General features: G+C 40.4%; 1 protein-coding gene across 1 annotated transcript in view; it reads right to left on the bottom strand.

Annotated features, from left to right (window-relative positions):
• Positions 1 to 15,370, bottom strand: part of ARHGAP8 (Rho GTPase activating protein 8) — an 80,194-nt gene that overhangs the window by 17,519 nt on the left and 47,305 nt on the right. Inside the window, exons 8-9 of the mRNA XM_075161869.1 lie at positions 14,703 to 14,813; positions 4,886 to 4,959 (exon numbers count right to left, since the gene is read on the bottom strand). Coding sequence (XP_075017970.1) covers positions 4,886 to 4,959; positions 14,703 to 14,813 — 185 coding nt within the window. The remainder of the gene's footprint in view (positions 1 to 4,885; positions 4,960 to 14,702; positions 14,814 to 15,370) is intronic.

Here is a 15,370-nt window from a genome sequence, read left to right as displayed (position 1 = left end):
CAGATGAACAGGTTGCGGTTTTGAGGCTGAGCATAGAAAAAAATGTCCTCTGGTTTGCTGGCTACTATGAAGATCTAGTCACAAATGCGCTGTGTTAAACCTGCCCTTCCTCTTTGGCCTGATTAAATCATCGGGGTTCAGGATGATACCGACACTTCCGAAATTAAGAGCACTTTTCTGGTTTGGTCCAGAAGATGAACTCTGAGGCTTAGTCTTAATGAGCTGATGATTTTCTCAGATACTCAGAACGCATTTTAAGAAACCAATTCTTCCCTGTGAAGGTTAGCAGGAACTGAAATTAAGCATTTTTAAAATTCAGTATTAAAAACTTTAAAAACGTTTTTCACTCTAAAGTGGAGCTAGAATGAAAGCGGTGTAATAGCTACTTTCTCTTCCTTTGTTGAAAAAAAAACCATGAAAATTATTGTAGAAATTAAGAAAACTTAGTTTATTATGTTTATTGTAATAGTGTCTGAGGCATCAGCCATAATAGATCTTGTTTATATAATACAAACAGATGTAGAGGAATCTCTGCTTAGAGTAGATTCTTTAGTCCTGTTAAGGTACTGGGTGACTTACTAACTGGACCCAGTGAGAGTCATCTTGCTCAGAAACAGCTACCTAAATAGGGAGTCGGATAAGTATATGAGGAAGAAATGCGCACACACTGTCATAACGCTAATTTGGCTGTTGTGGATGAGGACATGCTTGCTGCTGTCAGAGCCCACTCAATAACTCGGTACAAGAAGGGGAGTTTTGGCTCATTTGTACAGATGAGGATGATTTCTCACTGGGAAGAACTTCTGCCAACAGTGTTGTCTGAAACTGAGGCAGAAAATTTAAACATCAAGGAGGAAAAATGTGACATGAAGCAATCTGTCAAAGGGATCAGAGTCATTAAGATGAAAAAGGCTGGGCGAACTTCAGAGCGGAAAGTCTCCTTAGCCTGGCAGCATACTACTGCAGGCTGGTGCCCAGTTTGAATACCACCACAGCTCCCGCATCAGATCTGTTCAAGAAATAAGAGCCTGAGCAGTACAGAATGGACTTAACGGACGTCAGAGGGTCTCTGATGTTTCATCTTAACCTTGTTGATGAAGCATGATTTTGCAGGAGCTTTTGTGATCTAAATCAGAGTTTCAGAAACTGATTTCAGGTCAATAGACGTAAAAATGTAGCAATGGGAAGAAAGAATGGGAAATACTGCACATAGGGCGAAAACCAAAACCCACTCCCTGCTAATTCTTTGAGGCTGGAAACTATGCCAAAATCAAATGGAATAGGGTAATGACAGTGAATTTTTGTCACTTCCGGAAGATGAACTGAAGCTCTCGCTGTGCTCACGGCCACGTCTGGAGTGCAAAGAACACTGCCAGTCAGCCTCCCAGGGCTGTCAGCACAGGAACCGACACTCGTAGAAGCTGATGGCAGAATTGAGATATTCCAGATTTAGAGAAAGAGTTAAAATCATAGCAGACAGCAGGTACAACAGATACCTGCACACTTCTAATCAAGTGCAAAAAAATTTATGTCTATCACCTACTGCTTAACAGCTTCGGCATGGCAGGTACTTGGCTTTCAAGCATCAGCTGGCTGAGAATGTCAGAAAACACTCTATCTGACAAGCCATCTCTCCTTAGAAATCTGGTTTGCAGAGATCTCCTTATGATCGGGAATATGACAGCTCTGAGCAAACCTGGGCTTGGTTGGAAAATCTCAACGCTGACAGAGCCCATGCCCTTCCTTCCTGGGGGCACAGAAGGACAGAGAGCTGGGGGGAAAATGAGATAGTCCGGCTAGCAAGTGCATGGCTGGACTACGTATCAGTGGCCAGCATTACCACACCACTGACTTGCAGAGATGCATAAAGTAGGACAAGGGCTTTGTTCAGAACTATCATCACATTTCCTCAGAGACTATCCTTTACAAACTGTGCTGATACTGCACTGAACAGACGAGTTTTTAGCCAAAAAAGATGAAGTTTGGAGAAAACCCAAGGATTACTGCTTTCAGAATAACAAACGTTTCATCTAGGAGAAATTCTGCAATGACAAGGTTGAGCCAACCCTTTCTTTTAGCACAACCGTGAGAGCTAAAACTTGCTTTTTCTCCCTGTACTGCGCAGTTGGCGTTGCTGCTCCAGAAAACTGTGGGTATCTGAGCTAGACTCAGCAATTGGTGAGAGGGAAGAGTATGGGACTGCTGCAATAGTGATGAGACAAAACACCCAGATAGAACAAAAGCAAGACATGGAGGAGGTTTTGTGTCAAATCAGTGCAAGAATTACTAGTTCCTGGTCACCAACACAATATAATGATGGCCCTAAACCTCCTGTTTCTTTAAAATCTTTGAATAGGTCCAAGGAAGTGCCAGATATGCAAAGCCTTCCTCCCCAGCAGAGCCAAAAGTTTAAACCAATTAACATTTTAGCGACTAAATTTTCACTCAATTTCTAAATAATAACAGCTGTGAGAAGTAATGATGTTAGTGCGCATTTATGCTCATTTTAGCTCTCTTGACTCCTGTGATTGGTGAGGAAGAGGTATTTGCCTATTAAGATAAGCTAAATATATGTAAGGATGATTGTTTCATAACAATTTAAAACACGAAAAAGTCTGGCTTTCATCTGCAGACGGGGTATGCACTGATACACTACACAAGCTCTAATTATCCACTTACAATTATAATTACAGGGATTGTCTCAAGCTGCCAGTCACTTGCCTTCAATGTTCTTAGTAGTGAACTATTTACGTTCCCTGTATCCAACCATAATATTTGATACAAGCTACACCTGCAAAGTTTTCATCATTAGCACCAGTCTGGAAACAGCACATCCAAACAGCTTTATGGGCTTGAGTGGAAATCCTGAATTTGGACCAAGAGACCTTCAATGAAGTCTATTAGGAACTCTTCATCTACTGCAGATCAGTAGATACCTTTAATAGCAGAACTGGCCCCACTCCAGTACTTGGCCTTGGCTGCTGCAGGTATTTTGAAGATAAATCAGCAATTTCAAGAGGCGAGGAGCTAGCTGTTCTGTACACAAGCATCCCGATAGATGCTATGCTCCACTGCTTGCAAACTGTAAGCAGGTATCCACTGCAGTGGATATCTCTCTCATTCTCCTATGCATATCATTAATCAGCTTCACTCAAGGTACGAAACCCAAACAAAAATAAAATGGGCAGTTATTTAATGTTCTTATTTACCATGGGGTAAGCTAAAATACGAAGGAGCATAGCCTAGCAATGAGGGCAAGAAACTAAGTGTCTAGTCTGTCCTCATTTAAATCAGTATGATCTTGCACTCATTTAAATGAAGCCAGGATTTCTCTTGAGAATCAGCAATAAAGCTGAGAAGCAATGTTTTTCTTGCGCATTCCACCTTTGTCTTCACAAATGTGAAGCCTATTCAGTACAAGTTTTTAAAAAGTTTGAAATTTCTCACTTAGGGTTCAAATAAACTCAAACTCAGCCCAAACCCTAGTGGCAATCATTAAAATTAACAGAGATCAATGATGCATACTATTTGAATGCTGAAAGCAAAATTTACCTTGTTCAGAATGACAGCTCAAGGATGCAAATTAAGAATTGGGAATATTGTGGGATATAGGTTTTCGGTGAGCCTGCCTACAGAAGAATACAATTTACTCAAAATTTATATTTATATTGTATATTATTTGTGTGCTGTCAATACAGATAGCTCTTTAAATGAGGAAAATCTCAGATAAAACTCATTTAACAGCAGTATAGAGATCTGAGTCTGGTTTTTGTCTTAACAAAAATCACACTGATCCTCAAAATTTGTTCAAACATTAACCAAATACATTTTGATTTTCTTCACTTGACACACCTATTAAGAATTCACACCCTTCTTTCAAGAATCTTAGGAATCGTTCCCAGTTCTACCACTGCGTAATGTTGTGCCAGTCACATAACTGTGTTATGCTCTGTTTCTGTTCTGTCACCTATAAGATAGATGTACCTAGGCTATAGATTTAGTACTGTAAGATTTAGCACTGTAAGATTTAGCAAACATTCGTGAAACTCTGAGGCCTTGGAGCACAAAGGGCTATGGAAATATTGCTCTGATTGCCTTAAAAATCAGGGATCAAAATGTAAAATCACATTACACCGGGAAAAGGAATTTCAAGACTACAGCCTTATCTCTGACTTTCTCCCTGAATGTGCCTTTGTCCCTATGTAGGGAATACAGTGCACCTACCCTACAGAAAGCACTTGATATTTGGTCCTTTATGTTGGTCAGGTATGCACTGGGGAGCTCAGTGGTACAGCCAGCGGTTCGAAGTCTACCCTCTCTTTGCCCTGTACATGAAGGCAATATAGGGAACTCAGATTTGGATGCTCCCATTTTAAATATGGGTCTTTGTAATATGTGTCCCTATATAACATAATTATAGACATGAACTGCAGTCAAAGAGACTGTAAATGCCAGTAGAAATATTTTGTGAACGGAAGACTTCAGGCTTACTCCTGCAAAACACATTTTCAGTGAGTTTTTATGGCCACTGCTTCTATAAAAACAGAACTTCTCATTGATTTTTTCTGGGAGTTCTACTTAAAACCAACAATACGATATGGGTTGACGATGTGTATTTCAGGACATCTTCTCTCATTTGCTGTTCCCTAATTAACCCTAAGGGCAGAAAGTTTTTGGCTTTTTTTCACAGTGGGACAATAATCTGATAACAAGCATTCCTTACCCATCAAAGCTCTCAAGGCACTGCCCAATTGCCACTCAAGCTTTCAGGACATAAACATATCCTGTGCAGCTGTAAACTTTGCTGAATCAGGCACTGCGTTACATAGTTTCATACTATTGTCCTTGTTCTGAAAGAGACATCCTTTTTTGACACAAAACTCACCTTTTCTTTTTAGGTAGGATATAGTTTCCTTCATTACTGGGGGGATTAGTTCGCCTTTATTTTTGTCCTTGATACTGTTAGGAGAAAAAAAAAAAGAAGAAAAAGTAACAGCCTTTAAATGGCATTTATAGACAAAGAGTCAAAACCAAGACAGAACAGTCTCTGCAAAAACCTGAGAGAAATTTGAGAGTGTACATTAAATTCCACAGATTCAGAGCCTGCACCAAACACCAGAGTCCTCCACAACTCTAACAGGCGCTGAGCGAGCCATTGAAACAAGTGACTTGGACTTCTATTCAAAGAGCCATTCCTAAACACTTTCTTCTTGGTGGAAAAGCTGCATAACTGCACCGGCGCCAAGTAGTAAGTGCGTGCCATTTACTGTACTGAAGGGGAGTCAAGGACAGACCAGCAGAACGATGTCCCAGGCTAACTTTGCCCCTACGTGAGATTGGCTTTGCTCTAGTTTTGCTCCCTCGCTTGGCATGCCCCCGCAGGGCCGCATCTCACCCTGGTATGGGGATGGCAGCGGCGGTGGCTCTGACCGGATTTGGTTGGACGCCGTTGGTGGGACGGGGTTTCAAGGCAGCTTAGGGGCAGGCGAGGAAGGAGTTTGCAGCGAATGCTTCATAGTAAGTCTTGATCAAGGGATGCTGCAAGTTTAGGAGCCTTTTATCATGCAGATTTTTCTTTGTCATTTGTCTCTTTTTAAGCCACAGTGTATGTATAATTAAAAGGATATTGTACTATTTATTTTGAAGGCAAAGTGATGCAGCGAGATTATTAACGCTTTGAATGATTCCCGTGAAATGAGATTTCTTTCTCTTTCATGAGTGAACAGTTGAGGCAAAAAATCGAACATAGCATTTTCTTGATCTACACAGCACAGAAAATTCAGCAATTATCTTCCTTATTTAAAAAAAAAGTCTTCGGCCGTTTAAAAAGTATAATAAAAGAGGAGGTCAGTATCTGCTGAGTATTCTGTTACATTTTTATAGTAATCAACAACAAAATACAGGACCAATCTCAGATTTTAAAGTAGACTTAATATATATTTATATGTACAATTTCATATTTGATATTTAAAAGGTGACCATCTTTACTGACAAACCCTAAAGCACAGAGATCTGTGACTGCATCATGAGAGGCTGCAAATGCTGCAGCTCATCCATAGAAAATGCAAGATGTTTATACAACATGTAACATAGTCTTAACCTAGTGCTGCTAGCTGCAGAGGTTGCACCTGCAGAGGAGAGTAATTCTCAGACTTTTTTTCTTTTCCAAGTGCTGTGATTTCTTCTCTTCTTCTCTTCCTCCTCTTCCTAGGTTTGCTTATTACTTTATTAATGTAAAACAACTGATAATAACTGGGCTGTATTTGATAGAACTTCTGTAACATTGTTGCATGGAATGAGCAATCCAGTATTATATTTGGTGTTTAAACGACCCATAAAAACTACTTTAAAATCATGGAGGGGTAGAGAAATTGTCAAATCTTCCCCTCCTCCTCATATTTGTTTTCCCTATACCTATGAAGGGAGTTAGAAGAGGGTATGTCGACTGGTTAATTTTGGACCTCCAAGCTTAAGGAGTTTAGTCACCCCCAGCTTCACATATGGGGGCGGTGGGGATGTTCCTCCAACGGGAAGACTCAGAGCAGGATCCTGACTTAGGTACTGAATCACCCTGTGGTTTTGCCTCTCTTACTCATAAACTGACACGGGAATATACTTCATGCTATTCGGTCATTCAGCCATCAAAGGTTTTGATCTCATTCATCACCACAGGGACACAATGCTGAGCCACCAGTGCCATTTCTTCCAGTTACAGTTCTGTTGCCCACCCAGTCCTACTCTTCCTCTTTCCTATTTTTCCCTCTTTCATATTTTGCATGTCACTTCCCTATAGGGACATATAGTTGTGCTATATAGAACAATACAACTTGTTACATGATTGCAACAAACTTGTTAATCCAGCTCCCAGAGGTCCTTCTACTATTTCAAATACCTAGACCACCCTGCTGTTTGAAAGGAAACAAACTATTCCTTCAGCTGCAGAACTAATGATGTTCATCGGCTATGGATTCGTATCCTATGTCCCACCTGTTTCCTCATCATAGTAATCCGAGATCATTTCCCTATGTCTTCTGTAACCTCACCTCCCTTACATAGTATTTTCATTTCCTCCCCTCTTTACCTCGTATTTCCTCATAAGGTAAGGAGTAGCTCATAATTAATCACCATCTAAACACTAACTGGTGCACCAGCAGACCAAAGACAACAGAAAACTGAATTCCTCCTGTAGTTTCTCTCCTTCCAGTCAATGATTTTTAAAAGCTTGTAGTATTTGTGAGAGCTCCGCTCCTCTGTCAAATTTAGTTGACACAAGCCCATAGCTCTTCTGTGAACTTAACTAAAAATCAATCCATTGAACAAATTTTTCCTGCTCTTTTTCAACAAAGTATCCATACCAGAATCTAAAGTGTATAAAATTCAACACTGTGTGGGTTAATACTACTGTGTGGGTTAATACTACTTTGTGGACACTGCTGTATCTGTATCTAACAGGAACTGTTTAGGAAAGGGGAATTTTCCTTGATGTAAATAGACATAAGAATTTTGATAAAAAATATAGCCAAGTTTCGCAAAACCACGTTCATAACATGATAATTTTAGACATTTGACGAAATAAATTCTACAGTGTATGTAATGCACTTGCAGAAAGAAAGACTAACAGCAAGGAATGAGTTTAATTCAGATAATCCTAAAGTATGATCTTTTATACATTAGTAATTCTCATCATTTGCTGCTGCTTGCAAGTATGATCTTTGGATGAAATGGTACAACTTCTTGTCCTTACACACTGGCAAGGCACCATTAATTTCAATATGAAACAGTACTGGACTTGCTGGAGCAATCATTCTCTGCAGTATCGTAACATGATAATGGCCAGAAGAAAGATTTATGACCTGACTTGTAAGACCAAGTCCAACCTCAATCTTCCCCATTATCACAGACATCTTAACGAGAGCTAAACCAGAGGCCATAAGTGCTTCATGAAACAAACTCACTGGCTAGAGAAGGCCATGGCTTGAAATGCTACCAGGACGAAGTTTATGACCTAGTGCTCAGAGCAGCACCCTCTTCTCACCCACGGTGACAATCGGGTACCTCCATAAAATATCCCTCCTAGCAGCAAAATCCTCTCAGCCCCTTTCAGGGTACGTATCCCGCAACTCTTCGTCTCTCCTGCTCCTTCCAGTTTCAACGATCTTACAGCAGTTTCACGCGTGCTGGTGACACTGTAGAGCGGCAGGTCAGTGTCAGTGTTAAAGCCATGCAGCAGTTGTGCAGTGCTCTCAGACCACTCTGAGACCCAGGTTGTTCTCCCCTTCCCCCTGCCTTCCACCTAGACCCTGGAGAGGAAAAATTAGTAAGTAACTTTGCTTCAGTACCATGAGCTCTCATACCAGCCCCTGCAAAATGCGGCCACAGCAAAGGGAACAGAGCCACGCAAACATAGAACACTGAATTCTCTACCCTGCTCTGAAAGGCAGCTTCTGTGTGTGAATTATTTTCTCTCACAGCAGATCAGTGCTGTGTAACAACCCTGCTGCAACAACATGGAACAAAACGGGCAGTGACTGTGCAGCCCCATTAATAAACCAGCCTTGCTAATAAACCACACAAGGAAGTAAGTTCTAGGGGTTTTTTTGCACAGCATGCGAAGTTGAAAACCCCAGTGAAATGATATCCCCCGGTAAGGGACTAAACAAGAAAAGGGGCTGGGAGACGAGGTCAGCACCAAGGTCAATTTTCAGGATACCAGCAAGGAAAAGCCTGCAGCAAATCAAGGTAAGGGGGAAAAAAAAACCCACCCACATTTATTTTAGCCTTTCTAATAGAGGAGTTATAACACACTCCTTGTGTGTCAAATAATTTTGTTTCGTGTATTCAGATCAGTACCCTAAACATTTAGGGCAACTTTTATTAAAATTAGTTGAAAGCCTAATTCACTTAAATGGGAACATCATCGAGACTTTAATTTGCTTGGAAGCTGTTACATCTTTATTATTGACAATTTAAGCTCATGGAACCCATTCTCAGCCTCTCTGAAGTTGCACTGATTGTTTTTGCTTTCTTACAGCTGCTCACTCCAGAGGCACCAAATAGCAACCCAGCAGCTTTTTATAAATGTTTTCTAATTATTATTGTTACCCATAAACGTGTTTCCCATTTCAGTGTATAAATAGCAAACTGATTATTTACAGCACTTGCTCCTGCTGAGCACTAGTTTATCTGTCAGAGAGGTGAGACAAATAACTGGGCTATAATTTGTCATAATAAAACCTACACATCATTTTTCTTTTTCTAGGAAAAAAGATACAGTTTCTGCACTTCTACCATTTTCTACAGGATTCCTGTTTCCCTTGAAGGAAAGGTTCCATTCCCAGCACAATGAAAGAGGTCCTCAAGATAAACAGTATTTTAAAATAGAGTAGGATATTCACTGAAAGTCACATGCAAAGGATTGTGCTGTTTTTGCAACACTGGGGAAAGCTGGGATGCATATTTTCATAGCATTTCACAATGTGGGACATAGCATCCAGTTTACTGGACCTAAGGTGACAGAAAATAATAAGGACATTATTTCAGCTAATGTAAATCAGACCGGCTCAGAGGTCAATGAAATTACACCTCTATCCTCTCTTTGTGGATCCTGTCAAGTAATCTGCATTTTTCTTGCCTTGTTCAGGATGGTGTGATGAGCATCTGTGCTTTATGACGGACAATGCCAACTGACATTGGAGATCAGGCACACTACGGGCAATTTGAAACGAGAGATCTCTCACTCCTTCTGCTTAAGAGATGAGCGTAACAGAGCATTTCAGTGCACAGTATAGTTTTCTGTAACTGATTCACAGATCTGAATCGTATTGCAGCAACATGTCAGATTCAAGAGGGATCTATTCTGGTAAACACAGTAGCCCGGGAAAATGAGTACTCCTCGCTATAGGATATATGATTAGTTACTGCAACATGTTATATACCCAATGACTCATTTAGACAGTGGACAGTTATCACGAAAGGCCTTTACACATTGTTCTGAAGTGTCATTAAGTATTCTTGGCTGACAATCTTTCTCTCTCTCTGCTTTTCCTCTCCTTTTCATTTTTTCCCTGCTGAGACATGCTGAGATTTGGTTTAGAATGCATTCTTCCTCCCCGGTCACGCATGCACAGCATGCACAAGTGGAAAGATTATGACCAAAAGGAAAGCATCCTGAAATGTTTATGGTAACAGTTCAACAAGCAAAAGCCATACAGTGTGGCAATTTTGTGCATTCTCTCTGCCCCCTCTCCCCATCCATAGCAACAGATAGAAAACCAAAACATTTCCTCTCCTCCCACAAAAGATATTTGATTTTAGATTTTAAAACCAATCGAAGAAAACAGAACAATGTCAATAGCTAGTCAAGGTCAACCCTCTGCTCTGTGCCGGAGCTCAGCTGTAGCCTTCCTTGATTACAGAGGCAATCGGGTGCAGCAACAGGGGTTTATAAGAGCTTGCTGAACATACAGCAGAGAACAATGATGCTGCTTGGCCCATATAGTCAATTATTAATGCCTTCAAAGTGTTGCAAATTTATGAAGCTTCACTCATGCATTTTAACTATATTTATCTGATCAACATAAGCAGAGGGTCCCCCAAATTTTTCCTTGCCTTTTTAACCATAAAATCTTTACTAATGGCATTTAGAATAAAAATCCTATTTTTCACCCTGACATGCAGTGCAAACTAGTGAGGATATATTCTGAATAGCTAATTCCTGCTGCTCTACATTTTGTGTGTGAAGGTAGCATTGCTGAAAGAACAGAAAAATAGTCTTGCTATATTAACACAGTGCATGAACATTCTTTGAAATGTCTGCATTTATAAAAGCGATAACTACTGGTGAGTAACAGAAAGTCATTTCCATAGTACTGTAGTACTCTTCTCTGTCAGTCTCTGATCACTACAAGCTGGGACATTATACCCAAGGAAGTATCGCTGTTCGGTTGCCCTGTTCCAACACCGCTCCCTGCTAACATCTGCTATTGCTCTCTATTGGAGACATGACATGAGGCTTGATAAACCTTTAAACCAGCTCATTACAGCTGTTATTCTCCTCATTCTATCTGCACATAAGAAGCTTGAATTAGCAAGTTAGAGAGGGACATAATAAACACTAAACATGTAAACTATCCCACCCACTCTGTGCTACACATCCTTAAGTACTTGTCAAATCCGAGCATGTATGCCCATTAAATTATAACTGAAAAATTAAGTGTGGACAAAACCTCCTCAGGAGGAGTGTTCTGTCTAGTATCCCATGAAGATGAGTATTAGTTTCAGTTGTGGTGTTTTATATTTTCAGGAAAATCACATAGTTTTTAAGATGAGTTCAAACCTTTAAAGGTGCCATTTGGCAACCAGGCAATCCAGGCTGGGGATCAGAAACGCTATGGAAAGACTGTCACTCAGTAAACTGGGCAAATCTGCTCTGTACATGTAGGCATGAAGAATTAAATGGGGAGACAGCCAATCCTTTTTGGTCCCCCACACTTTATTCTAAAGACATCCTATAAGACAGCTTTGGATGATTTAACTGCCTTTACTAAGCTCATTTATTATTATTTGAATTAGCGTAGTTTCAGTGGAAACTTCAGGACAACTTGGTACTAGATTCAAGTTCTAGCTGCAAAGACCAAATTATTGAGTCAGGAGCTCACAGTGAGGAAGGTTTTCCACTTCACATCTGTTCCTAACATAAAGTACATGCTTAAATCCTAGACAAGTAAATGTAAATAAAGCTGGATGGACACTTAAGATGAAGTCAGCTTGGTGTGTGTTTGTTTTTTCCTCCCCACAAAGAGTTAGGGTGACACTGAGGGGTTAAAAGAGATCAAATGCAGCCATTTTAAATTCAGATTTTGGATCCTGAGTGGATGGGGGTAACATAAGAAAGAAAAGTTCTGAACTAATCTGATAATAAGCCCTTCAGCTCGCTCATAAATTACACCCCATTCAGTATAGATTACATTTCAAAGAATTGTATTTCCAGCTCTCACAGACCTTCCATGATTTTTAAATGCCCAGTTGCCTTGTGTAATTTTGAAAATCCGGCTCTACAAGGTTAAAAATGTCTTTGTGAGTTAACAGATTCCTCCAAGACGAGGCACTGGTCCCAGTCAGTCATTTATCAGTGTCTAGATGGAAACTTCCTTCAGCTTCATTTTGTTGTCCTAACAAAACAGGTTGTTCCCCCCCTGCCTGTTGGACAAAAGTATGATATTTTGAACCAACGCTTAGTCACTTTTTGCTCTTCTGGTTTTTAATTATAGCTCTGGAAAATTAATGTATTAACCAATGTAAACGGAGAAAAATGTTAAATGAGGAAGCGTTACCAAAGACAGCATTGCCCGCTGCTTTTAGGGAGGCACATTCAAAAGGGTATGGTTTTACCACCTTCCACAGCCAGAAGTCATTGGGATACCATTTTCATACATCTTATCAAAATTAGGCCACCTATGAGGGCTTTGGATAAATCCCATTCACCAACCTTTTACTGACTGAATAAAAATCATCATCCCAGAAGTACTGAATCTGATGAAACCTCAGGCCTATGGGCCTTATTGTTTCTTTTCTTAAACTAAAGAAAAAGACTCCACAGAGAAACACTCCTTTAATGACAGTAGCTTTCTCTCAGCAGCATCTCTGATGTACAATTTTTACTAACTGTAATGAAAGACACAGCACACATATGCCCATAAGCCTATACAAAATAAAATCAGGGTCTCCCTGTAGCTCTCTTCAGAAAAATGGAAGAGCCTCACCCAGGAGAAGACTTCAAACCTGCCTCTTTGCTAGACAGGTGGGAGGTCACTGCCATTTTGCCATTACAGTCTACAGAGATCATAAAAGGAGACGGAATTAGCAAACGCAATTCATTCATCAAGATACAGGTTGATACTTTTTTTTGGTTCAGATTTTAGAAGCTCTCCACACACATAATTCCCTCTCCTCCGTTAACTTTACCTTTCTTCACAAACACATTCTAAATTAAGTCCTTTACTTCTCATTTAGAGGTCATAGGGTATCTATTTGTTTGTGATTTTTGCAAGGTGATGCAGCATCGTCTCTTCTGCAAGAGGGAATTTGGATGGGCAAACAAAAGGAATGAATATCCCTGTGTACATCCATTGCGGACACCCGAGTGCTGTGAACAGCACCCACACAGAGGGCATCCGTCCATCAGCGCCTCCATCACCAGCGCTGGAACTCTGAGTCAAAGGCGACAGTAATGCCTCGCTTGGTGTTTCTCCACCCACAGATCTTCCACAGAAAGGCTCTTTTTATGTAGCCACCCTTTTTATACTTGGGAAAGCTAAGGCATGCAGCAAGGACGTGTTTTGCTGATGGTAACGTAGCTGGAAAGCGGCAGAGCCAGGAAGGGTGGCCACCACAGCCTCACCACGTGCAGCCCGGCAAAAGACACTGTTTACTGCTCAGGCACAGTCAGAGAAATAAAATACGACTAGCAGATGGTAAGAGTGGCACACAACACGCTGTCTGATCGTGTAAGCCTGCAAGAAGTTCGACAGAGCTGCTTGAGCAGCCAGGCTGGGCTGGAGGGACGTGACAGTGTGCCCTGATGCCTGCAAACAGTCCTGGTTTTACTACTGCAGCAGCGGCATAAAACATTGTCCTTCTTAATGACCCAGTGCAGCCCACCTAAAAGATATTCTCTGAATTAGGGAAGTGAGTTAGCCATGTTTCAAGTGTTTGGGTGAACTCTAAAGAGGTATCATAAAAGTTAATGTCATAGTAGCTCTTACACAATAGATATTGATTGTTCTAATTTCAGGCCTTCCAGAGAGGACTAATGCTTAACATTTAACCAGGGGAAAATTATATTTTATATCTCATTTACAGCTGAATCATTAGAACCAGAAAAGTAGACTGGGGGTAGGAGGAGGTTCGATAAATGTCCATGTATCAGGCAGCCTAAATTGCCTTTGCTGAACGTGAACAGTATTCTTTGGCTGTTTTTGAGAAGGATGCCATAGAAAGATAGTTTTCCATAGCTCTCTGACAAAAATGACCGTGGGTAGGAAGCTAGAAGGTTTTGCGGGTTTTTTTGTTGTTTTTTTTTTCTTTTACCAAAATTGAATCTTGCAAGTACTATTGCCATCCCATTCCTTGTGTAAAGTAAATCATTTTTTATACCACATACAGTGCTGTAATCTATGTAAACAGCTGTCAGGGCATTTCTGGAAGAGAGTGATTTTATTCATTTCATAAAACTCTGATCAGAACAATATGTGAGCAACAAAACAACAATATATAAAGGCTCAAGCATCCATTTTAGCTTTATGCAGCCATTTTGGAGCCTGAAGCTTTGTTTTGGCTTTGCTATCCACCATCTAAATATCTCCAAAACAATTCCGTACTGCCAGCATCCACCAGCAACAGATTAGCTCGGGGCTCTGTCATATATGGGCAAATCTCTGTCCATTGGGAGAAGAGTTGTGCAGCCATGCTAGCACTAACTACCACGAAGATATTGTAAACCTGAAGACCAGGCAGGTCACTGGGAGTGTGAAACCTGTCCTGAATTCATAAAACCTTTGTCTAGCCTCATAGTTCCGTGGCTTTCAAAGAGAATGAGAAACTAAACGTATAATAAACAAAATATTTGCAGACGTTCTGTTCAGTGAGTCTGCACATTACAGAAGGCTGCAGGGTATAGAAATCTCATATTTTAGAAATCTTACTATTGCAGGCTGACTCCAAATTGCTGCGTAGGTAGAGGTGGCCGTGGTGGAGGAACCTTAACCACAGGTGGCAGTTTTCCCTTCTGTTTCCCCCGAAGATTTTCATCATGTCTGCAAAAATCAAGAAATCATTGATTTTCTGTGCACCACGGCTGACAAACTATATATATGAACAGCTACCAGTACTGCTCATAATGCTGATCTCCTGACAATAGTGTATATGCTGCACGTCTTACAGAACTTACAAAACTGGCATTTAATTTAAGCATTAGGGAAATTTTTAAGTAGTATTTGTGGTAGAATACTTAAGCAAGACACAGAAGAGCTCTTTTGCTTCAGCCAATGGAGTATAGTAATAAATGTGTCCAAAAAATAGGAACGCACTATAATTTAACAGCAAAATTCAAACCTATTTGCTACTCAAAATACAACTCCCCTTTCTTTAGCAACCATGCAATCCAATTTATAACCTTAGAGCTGCAAGGTATTTTCTGCTATTCCATATTTACACAAAAGGTGTGTAAAAACCCACCAGGCATCAATAACAGTCATAATCAAAGCTTCCAGTTACTTTCATTCAGCAGTGACATAAAATCACTTCCTGCCAGTACATCAAAGCATTTCCATGTACAGTGCTGTGTCAAAAAGACTGGTTATTGATACTAATA

Source organism: Calonectris borealis, chromosome 1 (genome assembly GCF_964195595.1).
Source record: "Calonectris borealis chromosome 1, bCalBor7.hap1.2, whole genome shotgun sequence".
NCBI lineage: Eukaryota > Metazoa > Chordata > Aves > Procellariiformes > Procellariidae > Calonectris > Calonectris borealis.
This window is presented reverse-complemented; position numbering and strand designations above follow the sequence as displayed.